This window comes from Haliotis rubra, unplaced genomic scaffold, assembly GCF_003918875.1.
Source record: "Haliotis rubra isolate DU_JTF1 unplaced genomic scaffold, ASM391887v1 Scf259, whole genome shotgun sequence".
Lineage (NCBI taxonomy): Eukaryota > Metazoa > Mollusca > Gastropoda > Lepetellida > Haliotidae > Haliotis > Haliotis rubra.
Window position 1 is genome coordinate 447,617 of NW_025766658.1, and position 14,283 is coordinate 461,899.

Sequence of the window (14,283 nt, forward strand, 5' to 3'; positions counted from 1 at the left end):
GAGTATTCATTAACTGAGTGCCATTGATTGAGTTGGTACTAACATGTGTTCTTGATAAAACACCCATTTGGATGTAGATGGCATGATGCTCAAAAGTGGAAGCACATGAAAAATATCCATGATATAATAATTTATTTCTGTCCTTTTATTTATTAACAGCATAAACTGTGTATTCATTTTCTGCATACAGAAATCAGCCCCCTACTGTCTCAGTGCTTTGTTCCCTTGTGTGAAGACTTTAAGAGCCTTGATACTGCTTGACAGATGAGAAAGTTCGCCTGACACAGTCCCCTGTAAAGGTGTCCCCAGATGCTTGTAGTGAAATTGTTGCTGATACCGTTTCTCATGTTTTGTACGTTTAGTGGTTCGTAAGGGTCGAGAAAAAGATGCAGCGATCTTCTCTGAACTACATCGGAAGCTTCAAGCACAAGTAAGATATTTGTTTTGCTGCTAGGTTTATCTTTAGTTTCCAAGGAGATACAATTCTGTGAAATTATGTAGTAATGGCATAGCAAGTTTTGGCTTTCCTATCTACAATGATGTTTTTCATGATTAATCGCTACCTAATGTAAGCAAACTCCAAAATGAAGTTAAAAAAATGTAAAAGAATCTCATGAGGCTCAAGTGAAGCCAGACTTTTTAAATAAAAGCCATATTACAAATGTCATGAACTTGTCATGAATGTAATGATGCGATACATACTTACAAATCTGATTTGGTCACTGGTCACCAAATAAGGGACAGATGGTATGTTTGTTGATGGTGATATATACTTCCCTTGTTGTCTTCAGAGTGGCCTGAAGAACCGGTGGGCGATACTGTATCTGCTGATGTCTCTCAGTGACAATGGAGCAAAGTCAGGGAACAAGGTGAGCTTCGTCTGTTGATACCGTATGTAGTGTTGTCTCTCCGATAACAGACGTAACAGAGAATGTGTGCTGCTGCTCATGATAATCATCACTGGATTATCTGTCCAGATTCCATTACATACAGGTGGATGTCATATACAGTGGAAACCGCCTCAGTAAAGACCGGTTAACTAAACAGACCTGATAAGTAAACACTATTCTTTGGTCCCGGCAAATTTCTTCATTAATTATCACTATTAGAGTTCGGTTAACTAAACTCGGATAAGTAAACAATACCGCTTAACTAAACGTCTTCTCACGGTCCCTGGAAGTAAATTACTTAACAAAAGAGACCGGATAACTAAATTAGTGATTACCACATAATCCGACATGAGGGTCATGTGTCAGTCTCCAGTCAAACAAACATCCTAATTACAGCTCGCTGGCGTCATGACAGTTGACAATACACTGACAACTGGAGGCCAGCCCTGATAAGTTGTACATTGTTACATATGCATACATATACATGCATATGGTTGTCATTTGCAGGTTTTTATAAGTTTGGATAAGTAAAATACCTGATAAGTAAACAATTTTGGCTAGTCCCTTGAAATTTTACTTAACAGGTTTCCACTGTAGCTGGAATATTGTGAAGTGCTGCATTAAAACAACAAAGTAAACAAAAAGAGATACATATGCATCAACATCCACCTTTCTGTTTTAGTTACTGACGTTATTGAGTCAGGCGGAATTATTCTTTCAGAGTGCCTTCAGTAGCTCGGTGTTCGGACAGAATCTCTCAACCTATGCCACCTCCACCCCCTTCCACCCTGCAGCGAGGGTGGGGCGTGATGCTCCCAGGGTGGGGCAGCACACCCCAGGGATGGGTGTGTCAGGTGTCCACTCCACGTCTCACAGCACAGCCAGCAGCGGCATCAGCAGCATTCACAGTGGTCGCAGCGAAGGGCCAACACCGGTTCCTCAGACCTATATACCAAGGTATGCCTTAACACTACGGAGGTGCCGTGAGGTCTGATGGTCTATGGGTAGAGGTGGTACCCAGTATCTCATTTGACTGAAAACTTTAAGTGAGTTTGGTTTTACGCCGCTTTTAGCAATATTCCAGCAATATCACGGCGGGGGACACCAGAAATGGGCTTAACACATTGTACCCATGTGGGGAATCGAACCCGGGTCTTTGGCGTGACAAGCCAACGCCTTAACCACTGGGCTACCCACCGTTACAATTAGTTGATCAATGTGTGACTTGGTTAATTGGTTGGTCAAAATATGTGACATTGTTGATGTGTTTTTTTTACAATATGTGAATAGGTTAATTGGTTGGTCAGAATATGTGACATTGTTGATGGCTGGTCAGAATATGTGACTTGGTTCATTGGTTGGCCACCAGGTGGAGTGACTTATCGGATGGTTGTCAGTGTTGCCTGATTCTTGGCTTTCAGTGAGTGGTTTGCTGCAATATTACTGACATGTAACAACACTCACAAATTGTACACTTATAAAGGTCATGATGGATTGAGTGGTCAAAGGTGCTAGATAGCTGTGCAGAGTTGTGTCTCTTTGGTGTTCCAGGATCTACTGTCAGATTCTCCCACATGTTGATGCTTGTTTCTTCAGCTTAATACATTGTGCTTGAACTTTTTACCAAATTTGATTAAGGGTGGTTTTGCCTGAGGCTTACTTCCAACTTGAGCACAACTTCAACAATCTGACTGCATGAAATATCTTAGATAAACATTTTTAAAGCATTGTTGCACGTTCAGACCTTGTGTATTTAAACAGTCCTGGAGTATTTCATATTGATGTCTTCTGCAGCTTAGTTTCTAAATTCAGCAATAAATTGACAAACTTAAGTGATGGTGATGATCATAAAGATGGTAGGTCGATCCCATTATGATTCTGAATTTCTGTAAAAATAGTTTTGTATTGAAGTAGATTTTGAAATTGTTTCAATTGTCACACAACATCCATGGTGACCTGTTGCATTCCAGTTACCTAGCAACGCCAGCCCATAATCCAGCAGATGTGGACCGAACAGGGCGAGGTCTTGGAGGAAGGCTAGCCCAGAGTTTCAGCAAGACACGTGATGCTGGTACGTATGCATTTTAATTACGCTTAGCAAAACAAAGACTTTTACCCCAGGGTGTTTGTTTTGACCAGACTGGCTGCAGCTAGAGGTCTGATCAGACTGCTGAAGAAGTTGAGGAAGTGCAATCCCAAATATACTAAGCAGCAAAAGAAACGTCAGTTTGGCATTTTCGTTCGCAGAAACGGATAACTGTAAACTCATTTAATGTTTTGATTGTATATTTTTGACAACATCTCCAACTTTACCTGAACAAAGACCTTGCTTCCCAAACTCAGAATGGAACCCAGGAAATGGTCTCAAAACACAACCTGATCTTGGAGATGGTATGATGTTCTCCATGTTTTTCATGCAACTCATGCTGCACGTGCTGTTCACAAGGACCAGTCCTATAAAATGCACCCCCAAACCTGGTTAAAACATTCACATTACAACGTCAGCAGGATGCCGCGACTCATGACAGCTCAGAGGAACCAGGCACTAGGAAGACTTGAAGCTGGCCACACTGCACAAGCCGTTGCCAATCACTTCCAGGTCAACATTCGGACCATCTACAGGCTGCAGCAACGTTTTCCGGGGCACCAACACCACAAATGATCGCCCCCGTACTGGCAGACCAAGGGTGACCACAAGACAAGACCGCCATGTTGTGCAACAGCATGTACAGAATCCCTTCATGCAGGCATCCGAAACAGCACGCCAGACAGTGAGAACACACGGAAGACCAATCAGTACTGATACAGTACGCCGACGTCTTAACAGTGGGAACCTCCATTGTCGTAGACCTTACCGTTGATCTATCCTCACCCCTCGTCATCGGCGTGAACGTCTACAGTTTGCCCTACAACACCAAAACTGGCGATACAGGCAATGGAGAACTGTTCTGTTCACAGATGAGAGTTGGTACTGCGTATCAACTGCAGATGGCAGAACAAGAATATGGCGACGACGTAGCCAGCGTTACTTAGACTAATGTGTTATTGAAAGAAACTCATGGGGAGGTGCAAGCATCATGGTATGGGGTGGAATAGGCCTGAACCAGAGAGTGGGTCCTGTGGTGTTCCAGAACCTTGGTCCAGGGAGAGGAGGCGGCAACACAGCGGTGCGCTACATCGACCATGCTCTCAGACCCCACGTTATACCACATTTCTCACGGCACCGGAACAACATTTTCCAGCATGATAACGCCTGGGCCCATGCTGCCAGAACTACGCGGGATTTCCTACAGCAGAACGGTGTCAACATTATGCAGTGGCCAGCCCTTAGTCCTGATTTAAACCAAATTGAACATCTTTGGGATGAAATTCAGAGGAGACTGAAAAATGTCATACCAAGGCCGAACACAGCCGATTTATTGCGCCAGGCCTTTCTCAGTGTGTGGTTCCAGATGCCAATGGCCTTCATCAATCGATTGGTGCACTCCATGCATAGACGCTGTGCTGCAGTTATTGCCGCTCGTGATGGTCACACTAGATACTGAAGTCAAGAGTCTGAATGGCCTGCAAATGTTCACGTGATGTTTTGAAATTGTGCTGAGTTATTCATTGATGTGTCAAGATATTGTACACAAAAATGTTTTTGATCCCCTTATTATGTCCATTTCTGTAATGTAACACAGATCCACTTGTTTTCTCATTTTGTTTCACACAGATTTGTCACTGGTGACCAAGAACCGGGGCGCATGCCGAACACCACACTGATAACAGTGAGATATGAGATAACAGTGAGTTGGGCCACACAGGGATGGGATATGAGGAGCCACAGGGGCTTGGGATATGAGATAACAGTGAGTTGGGCCACAGGGACTTGGGATATGAGATAACAGTGAGTTGGGCCACAGGGGCTTGGGATATGAGATAACAGTGAGTTGGGCCACAGGGGCTTGGGATATGAGATAATAGTGAGTTGGGCCACAGGGGCTTGGGATATGAGATAACAGTGAGTTGGGCCATAGGGGCTTGGGATATGAGATAACAGTGAGTTGGGCCACAGGGGCTTGGGATATGAGATAACAGTGAGTTGGGCCACAGGGGCTTGGGATATGAGATAACAGTGAGTTGGGCCACAGGGGCTTGGGATATGAGATAACAGAGAGTTGGGCCACAGGGGCTTGGGATATGAGATAACAGTGAGTTGGGCCACAGGGTCTTGGGATATGAGATAACAGTGAGTTGGCCACAGGGGCTTGGGATATGAGATAACAGTGAGTTGGGCCACAGGGGCTTGGGATATGAGATAACAGAGTTGGGCCACAGGGGCTTGGGATATGAGATAACAGTGAGTTGGGCCACAGGGGCTTGGGGTATGAGATAACAGTGAGTTGGGCCACAGGGGCTTAGGATATGAGATAACAGTGAGTTGGGCCACAGGGGCTTGGGATATGAGATAACAGTGAGTTGGGCCACAGGGGCTTGGGATATGAGATAACAGAGAGTTGGGCCACAGGGGCTTGGGATATGAGATAACAGTGAGTTGGGCCACAGGGGCTTGGAATATGAGATAACAGAGAGTTGGACCACAGGGGCTTGGGATATTAGATAACAGTGAGTTGGGCCACAGGGGCTTGGGATATGAGATAACAGAGAGTTGGGCCACAGGGGCTTGGGATATGAGATAACAGAGAGTTGGGCCACAGGGGCTTGGGATATGAGATAGCAGTGAGTTGGGCCACAGGGGCTTGGGATATGAGATAACAGTGAGTTGGGCCACAGGGGCTTGGGATATGAGATAGCAGTGAGTTGGGCCACAGGGGCTTGGGATATGAGATAACAGTGAGTTGGGCCACAGGGCTTGGGATATGAGATAACAGTGAGTTGGGCCACAGGGGCTTTGGATATGAGATAACAGAGAGTTGGGCCACAGGGGCTTGGGATATGAGATAACAGTGAGTTGGGCCACAGGGGCTTGGGGTATGAGATAACAGTGAGTTGGGCCACAGGGGCTTGGGATATGAGATAACAGTGAGTTGGGCCACAGGGGCTTGGGATATGAGATAACAGTGAGTTGGGCCACAGGGGCTTGGGATATGAGATAACAGTGAGTTGGGCCACAGGGGCTTGGGATATGAGATAACAGTGAGTTGGGCCACAGGGGCTTGGGATATTAGATAACAGTGAGTTGGGCCACAGGGGCTTGGGATATGAGATAACAGAGAGTTGGGCCACAGGGGCTTGGGATATGAGGTAACAGTGAGTTGGGCCACAGGGGCTTGGGATATGAGATAACAGTGAGTTGGGCCACAGGGGCTTGGGATATGAGATAACAGTGAGTTGGGCCACAGGGGCTTGGGATATGAGATAACATTGAGTTGGGCCACAGGGGAGGGGATATGAGATAACAGTGAGTTGGGCCACAGGGGCTTGGGATATGAGATAACAGTGAGTTGGGCCACAGGGGCTTGGGATATGAGATAACAGTGAGTTGGGCCACAGGGGCTTGGGATATGAGATAACGCTGGAAAAGAGTATGGTTTTTCACAACTCACAATTTCAATCACTCACTCAAATATTCAAACCTAGGTTAGATCTTAATAATAGCACACTAGCCCAGGGCTTGTACAAATTTCCCAATTTCTGTATTTTTAAGCATTGCAAGGGCATTTTGTCTTTACCCTTGCTTCTAAAGGTTTGATATTATCTCTAGCCATGTAAACACTTACTGAAACAATCAAGGACTCATTCAAATACTGTCTCAAGCATATCAAGCCTTTGTTGCATCCTTTCAGAGTCATTTGAGATTCCGGAGGCTGAGTTGTTGAAGGATCTGATCTATGCCTTCCAGGGCATCGAGGGCAGCTGGATCAAGTTCGACTCAAGCAGAGAAGGCTACCGGATAGACCCCACGGTAAGCATTGTATTATTTGTGTATTTGTTGTTTTATATCATTGTGATCACTATTAAGCAAGCTCTGACATTCATTCGATTGTGGTGAGTTAGCTCTGTGACGCTCCTTAACGCTCATTAGCTAATGCAGCTTCTTAACCATTTCTGCTGTAACATGATGGTTCCCCAGGATTCATTATAGCTCATATGATCATCTGATAAGTGGAAAGGAAATGATCCTTCCATTAACATTTAAACCTTTCTGTAAGAAAGGTATGATACTTTATGGATAACAACTTCTTTATTTATATTGTGATGCGGCATTTCGATATAGATTCTTATACCATTGTCAAGTTGTCAATCTTGCTTAACATTGGCAAGAAAACTTCTCAAATGCAAATCAAACAGATTAAACCTTCCTGTGTTTGAAATTGATTTACTAGAACAACATGTCTAGCAATAAGTGAACAGAGGGCGACAGAGCAAGCAGGACATGCTATTTGGTTTGATCAAGTCTGATAGGCCTAGGGATGGACAGTTTGGCCTTGGAAAGGACTGAAACATTGATCAAATGACGTGAAAAGGCCTTGTTTACACAAGTCATTAACTCTTACAGTTAATATTTTTCTTGTTACGTTTGATGGTATCGTGACACATGTATCAATTAATAATGTTAACATTGACCAACATCGTGTTGTAAAGAAATGAATGATGTTGAACTGGATATTCCAGTTGACATATTTGTGTTAGTATGTGACCTGACTCAACCGTGTGTTAGTATGTGACCTGACTCAACCGTGTGTTAGTATGAGACCTGACTCAACCGTGTGTTAGTATGCGACCTGACTCAACCGTGTGTTAGTATGTGACCTGACTCAACCGTGTGTTAGTATGTGACCTGACTCAACCGCAGGTGTTAGTATGTGACCTGACTCAACCGCGTGTGTTAGTATGTGACCTGACTCAACCGCGGTAAGTTAGTATGTGACCTGACTCAACCGTGTGTTAGTATGTGACCTGACTCAACCGTGTGTTAGTATGTGACCTGACTCAACCGTGTGTTAGTATGTGACCTGACTCAACCGTGTGTTAGTATGTGACCTGACTCAACCGTGTGTTAGTATGTGACCTGACTCAACCGTGTGTTAGTATGTGACCTGACTCAACCGTGTGTTAGTATGTGACCTGACTCAACCGTGTGTTAGTATGTGACCCGGGTCTTCGGCGTGACGAGCCAACGCTTTAACCATTAGGCTACCCCACCGCCCTGTTTTAGTATGTGACCTGACTCAGCTACGTGTAAGTATGTGACTGACTCAATCATGTGTTTGTATGTGACCTGACTCAATCATGTGTTAGTATGTGACCTGACTCAACCATGTGTTTGTATGTGACCTGACTCAATCATGTTTTAGTATGTGACCTGACTCAGCTACGTGTAAGTATGCGACCTGACTCAATCATGTGTTAGTATGTGACCCAACTCAATAATGTTTTAGTATGTGACCTGACTCAGATACGTGTAAGTATGTGACCTGACTCAATCATGTTTTAGTATGTGACCTGACTCAGCTACGTGTAAGTATGTGACCTGACTCAATCATGTGTTAGTATGTGACCCAACTCAATAATGTTTTAGTATGTGACCTGACTCAGATACGTGTAAGTATGTGACCTGACTCAATCATGTGTTTGTATGTGACCTGACTCAATGATATGTTAGTATGTGACCTGACTCAACTATGTGTTAGTATGTGACCAGACTCAACTATGTGTTAGTATATGACCTGACTCAGCCATGTGTTAGTATGTGACCTGACTCAACCATATGTTGGTATGTGACCTGACTCAGCTATGTGTTAGTATATGACTTGACTCAGCTATGTGTTAGTATATGACCTGACTCAGCTATGTGTTAGTATATGACCTGACTCAACCATGTGTTAGTATGTGACCTGACTCAACCATGTGTTGGTATATGACCTGACTCAACTATGTGTTGGTATATGACCTGACTCAACTATGTGTTGGTATATGACCTGACTCAACATCGTGTTGGTATATGACCTGACTCAGCTATGTGTTAGTATGTGACCTGACTCACCTATGTGTTAGTATGTGACCTGACTCACCTATGTGTTAGTATATGACCTGACTCAACTATGTGTTAGTATATGACCTGACTCAACTATGTGTTGGTATATGACCTGACTCAACTATGTGTTAGTATGCGACCTGACTCAACCATGTGTTGGTATATGACCTGACTCACCTATGTGTTAGTATATGACCTGACTCAACTGTGTGTTGGTATATGACCTGACTCAGCTATGTGTTAGTATGCCAAACCTGACTCACCTATGTGTTAGTATGTGACCTGACTCACCTATGTGTTAGTATGTGACCCTGACTCACCTATGTGTTAGTATATGACCTGACTCACCTATGTTTTAGTATGTGACCTGACTCACCTATGTGTTAGTATATGACCTGACTCAACCATGTGTTAGTATATGACCTGACTCAATCATGTGTTAGTATGTGACCTGACTCACCTATGTGTTAGTATGTGACCTGACTCACCTATGTGTTAGTATATGACCTGACTCAACCATGTGTTAGTATATGACCTGACTCAACTATGTGTTAGTATATGACCTGACTCAACTATGTGTTGGTATATGACCTGACTCAACTATGTGTTAGTATATGATCTGACTCAACCATGTGTTGGTATATGACCTGACTCACCTATGTGTTAGTATATGACCTGACTCAACTGTGTGTTGGTATATGACCTGACTCAGCTATGTGTTAGTATGCGACCTGACTCACCTATGTGTTAGTATGTGACCTGACTCACCTATGTGTTAGTATATGACCTGACTCAATCATGTGTTAGTATGTGACCCAACTCAATAATGTTTTAGTATGTGACCTGACTCAGATACGTGTAAGTATGTGACCTGACTCAATGATGTGTTTGTATGTGACCTGACTCAATGATATGTTAGTATGTGACCTGACTCAACTATGTGTTAGTATGTGACCTGACTCAACTATGTGTTAGTATATGACCTGACTCAGCCATGTGTTAGTATGTGACCTGACTCAACCATATGTTGGTATGTGACCTGACTCAGCTATGTGTTAGTATATGACTTGACTCAGCTATGTGTTAGTATATGACCTGACTCAGCTATGTGTTAGTATATGACCTGACTCAACCATGTGTTAGTATGTGACCTGACTCAACCATGTGTTGGTATATGACCTGACTCAACTATGTGTTAGTATATGACCTGACTCAACTATGTGTTAGTATTTGACCTGACTCAACTATGTGTTGGTATATGACCTGACTCAACTTCGTGTTGGTATATGACCTGACTCAGCTATGTGTTAGTATGTGACCTGACTCACCTATGTGTTAGTATGTGACCTGACTCACCTATGTGTTAGTATATGACCTGACTCAACTATGTGTTAGTATATGACCTGACTCAACTATGTGTTGGTATATGACCTGACTCAACTATGTGTTAGTATGCGACCTGACTCAACCATGTGTTGGTATATGACCTGACTCACCTATGTGTTAGTATATGACCTGACTCAACTGTGTGTTGGTATATGACCTGACTCAGCTATGTGTTAGTATGCGACCTGACTCACCTATGTGTTAGTATGTGACCTGACTCACCTATGTGTTAGTATGTGACCTGACTCACCTATGTGTTAGTATATGACCTGACTCACCTATGTTTTAGTATGTGACCTGACTCACCTATGTGTTAGTATATGACCTGACTCAACCATGTGTTAGTATATGACCTGACTCAATCATGTGTTAGTATGTGACCTGACTCACCTATGTGTTAGTATGTGACCTGACTCACCTATGTGTTAGTATATGACCTGACTCAACCATGTGTTAGTATATGACCTGACTCAACTATGTGTTAGTATATGACCTGACTCAACTATGTGTTGGTATATGACCTGACTCAACTATGTGTTAGTATATGATCTGACTCAACCATGTGTTGGTATATGACCTGACTCACCTATGTGTTAGTATATGACCTGACTCAACTGTGTGTTGGTATATGACCTGACTCAGCTATGTGTTAGTATGCGACCTGACTCACCTATGTGTTAGTATGTGACCTGACTCACCTATGTGTTAGTATGTGACCTGACTCACGTATGTGTTAGTATATGACCTGACTCAACTATGTGTGAGTATATGACCTGACTCAACTATGTGTTAGTATATGACCTGACTCAACTATGTGTTGGTATGTGACCTGACTCAGCTATGTGTTGGTATATGACCTGACTCAGCTATGTGTTAGTATATGACCTGACTCAACTATGTGTTAGTATATGACCTGACTCAACCATGTGTTAGTATATGACCTGACTCAACCATGTGTTAGTATGTGACCTGACTCAACCAAGTGTTGGTATGTGACCTGACTGAACCTTGTGCTAACATGTTCACAAGAAATGTGCAGTATTACTGCTGTACAAGTTATCCAACAAATGAAATTGTATTGCAGTCCATTTGGTAAATATTGGTATATGCATTTCTTGTGACAAATCAAATTTAAATTAGTAGCTGTTAAAAACTATGTTCAGCTTTCTGTATGTAATATGTCAACGTGTATGCTTGGAACATAGCAACATGCATCAATGTGTGTATTTTTGCACTCTCTGGTGCAGTGATGACTTAGCATAACATCACTGCCACAGGCTAATTTGTATATCACGTGACCGGACTTTTCTCATGTTTGTAAACAAACGCGCATATTCGAAAATAAGAAGAGACTGTCTGAATGCAAGCTTTTCGGTGCGCTCCTTATAATGTTTTACATTGTTACATAGATGTTCTTCTACAACCGCGACAGTTAAGTCTATGACAGTACATGCTTATATATAAAAGCAGCTACATTGTTTGCTCTCCGTAGGGGCTTCGATGACAGCACATGGAACCGCACAACTTATGTAAACAAAGAATCACTACGCAAACCAAAATAGTGTATCATGTTTTAGGATATTTTCTCAGTGAAACTAAACCATTCTGACAAAGAAATTGTGTAGACTCATCAAAAACAAAAGAGCTAAGAAATATGTACAATATATTGAATGGACGGTGCAGAGGTCTGGCCTGTGGCAGAGGTCCTATACTGCTCGCATGGAACTCTGGGTAGGAGAGTGATATTTTTGGTTATTGTTATTGAGGTTCATAACAAGTTCTGATGAAAGAACACATGCTAAAATAGAAGTCAGACCCATCTCTGTCGATGTTCACACTGTCCACCACTTGCCTCATCCAGGTCCAGTCGGAGCCTTGTTGAACACCTGGTGTCATCAGTGTTAGTTCATAAGCATGTGCTTACCATATTCAGAATTGTACAGTGGTCTCCAGTTGGAGTAGAAACGTCTGGCGATTACGGAAATGCTCATCGTTCGTTGTCTGGGCATGAAACAACATTCACTGTGAAAATGGTTTCGAGGAATAAAGCAACAAATGTTTCCATGTCTTGTACAGATGATTTGCGCATCCTGACCTTTTAATGTTTTATATCTGACTGTTGGTGAACATCTGTGCCTTGTTACTCAGGTTTAAATATTTGAACATGAGCAAGTTGTTGATTGAGCCTAGTTGTGTCTGGAACCCGTGAAGGTCCGGGTTAGAATATTGATCTTCAGTAACCCAAGCTTGTCGTAAGAGGCGACTAACGGGACTCGCTGACTTGGTTGACACATGTCATCGGTTCCCAATTTTGCAGATCAATGCTCATGCTGTTGATCCAGGGTTTCAAAATTATTGCCACAGGGCAAGTGACTTTAAGAAAGTAACTTGTCCTGACAAATTTTCCACTTGCCCTGATTTTATGACATAATCATGATGATGTAATTATAAAAGAATAAATCAACATGGTATCTGATGTTAATGTTTACTGGACAATTTATTAAAAAGTGATAAATAGCAAAGAAAGATAACTCTTCTTTATCATCATTGCGAAATTTAAAAGCTACATTTTGAGCAGATATGAAAATAAATCCAAGTTTATTTGCAGTTTGAAACCATAAGTGGAAATTATCTAGTAGCCCACGGACAAGTAAGATACCATTATTTGATTGCCCGAAATGAAAACTGACTGCCCGGGCGTCGGGCGATGGGATTTTTGAACCCCTGTGATCACTGGATTGTCTGGTCCAGACTCGATTATTTGCAGACCGCCGCCATATAGCTGGAATATTGCTGAGTGCGGCGTAAAACTAAACTCACTCACTCACTAGGTGTGTCTGGAGACGTATGTTACAGCACAAGGTTAAAAAGTCATCTTGGATCATAGGCTATCTATATCATCAAAGTGTATGTGTATACAAAAGATATAACATGCTTTTGAACATGCAAGAAATTTTCATACCAGTATTTCCAAGTTATCTGTACTTGTTTTGGTAAAGGAAATTAAGTTGGACAGACAGATTTTTTACTACATCCTCCTTTATTACAAACTGGCCAGCTTATGATATTATAGCTGTCTGTCTGTGTGTCCCCAGGCTGGCATACCGAAGGCGGTGCGGCAACTGATCAGCAAATTGGCCGAGTGTGGCTGGCTGTACAACAAGATCAAGGCGTATGTGGAGACACGCAGCTCGGACAAGGCGTTCGGTCTGGTAGGACAGGTACGACAAGAAGATACTCTTGAATTTATTTTAACTCATTTGAAGTGAACATGCCTGTCTGTTTAACCAAAGATAAAATTGACAATTCCATAATATTATGTTCGACACATCTCACATAGCTTCACATACTGTCAGCTTGACTCTTAAGGGATAATTTTGTGCTACACATTTGTAATTCATAAACAGGTTAGACAACCATAGATATGATACGTCCCGTTTAAATAATCAGAGATCAAGTAATGTCAAGTTTTGGGGCAATACAGCAGGACCAGAAAGCAACACATCAGAGGTTGACTGATCAATTCAGCTGTAATTTATCATGTGAATAACATCATAATATTGTTTCAGGAATCTCTTCTCTCGCCTTATTGACTTTCCATACATTCAAGTTGAGATAATAGTGTGTTTTTATTTTTATGGCGTACAAACAGTTTTTGTTCCGCTTGTCAGAGTTTCTGTGCTGCCTTGCATCATGAGATGACAGAGTTCTACCGGCTGATAGCAGTGCTGGAGGCACAGGTACGGTGGCTCTCACTGTCCAGGGCTATCTCCCTTTACGCCTTCCCATAATGCTTTATAGCCATAGATTGGCTGTCGATTTTAGTGTTTTGTTTTAAGACGTATAAGACTTCTTGTGAATCGGCATTAAATGTTCAACAATGGGTCCAACTATCAAAGCATTGAAAATATAGGAAGGAATGTGACGTTATAGTCAACTATCAAAGCATTGAATATATGGGAGTGTGACGTTATAGCCAACTATCAAAGCATTGAAAATATAGGAGTGTGACGTTATAGCCAACTA

General features: G+C 42.5%; 1 protein-coding gene across 1 annotated transcript in view; it reads left to right on the forward strand.

Moving 5' to 3' along the window:
• Positions 1–14,283, forward strand: part of LOC124279965 (gamma-tubulin complex component 3 homolog) — a 37,328-nt gene that overhangs the window by 6,961 nt on the left and 16,084 nt on the right. The window contains exons 4-12 of the mRNA XM_046715849.1: positions 363–430; positions 792–869; positions 1,612–1,847; positions 2,861–2,961; positions 4,606–4,638; positions 6,541–6,579; positions 6,680–6,798; positions 13,353–13,478; positions 13,929–13,997. Of these exons, the coding sequence (XP_046571805.1) occupies positions 363–430; positions 792–869; positions 1,612–1,847; positions 2,861–2,961; positions 4,606–4,638; positions 6,541–6,579; positions 6,680–6,798; positions 13,353–13,478; positions 13,929–13,997 (869 nt within the window). The remainder of the gene's footprint in view (positions 1–362; positions 431–791; positions 870–1,611; positions 1,848–2,860; positions 2,962–4,605; positions 4,639–6,540; positions 6,580–6,679; positions 6,799–13,352; positions 13,479–13,928; positions 13,998–14,283) is intronic.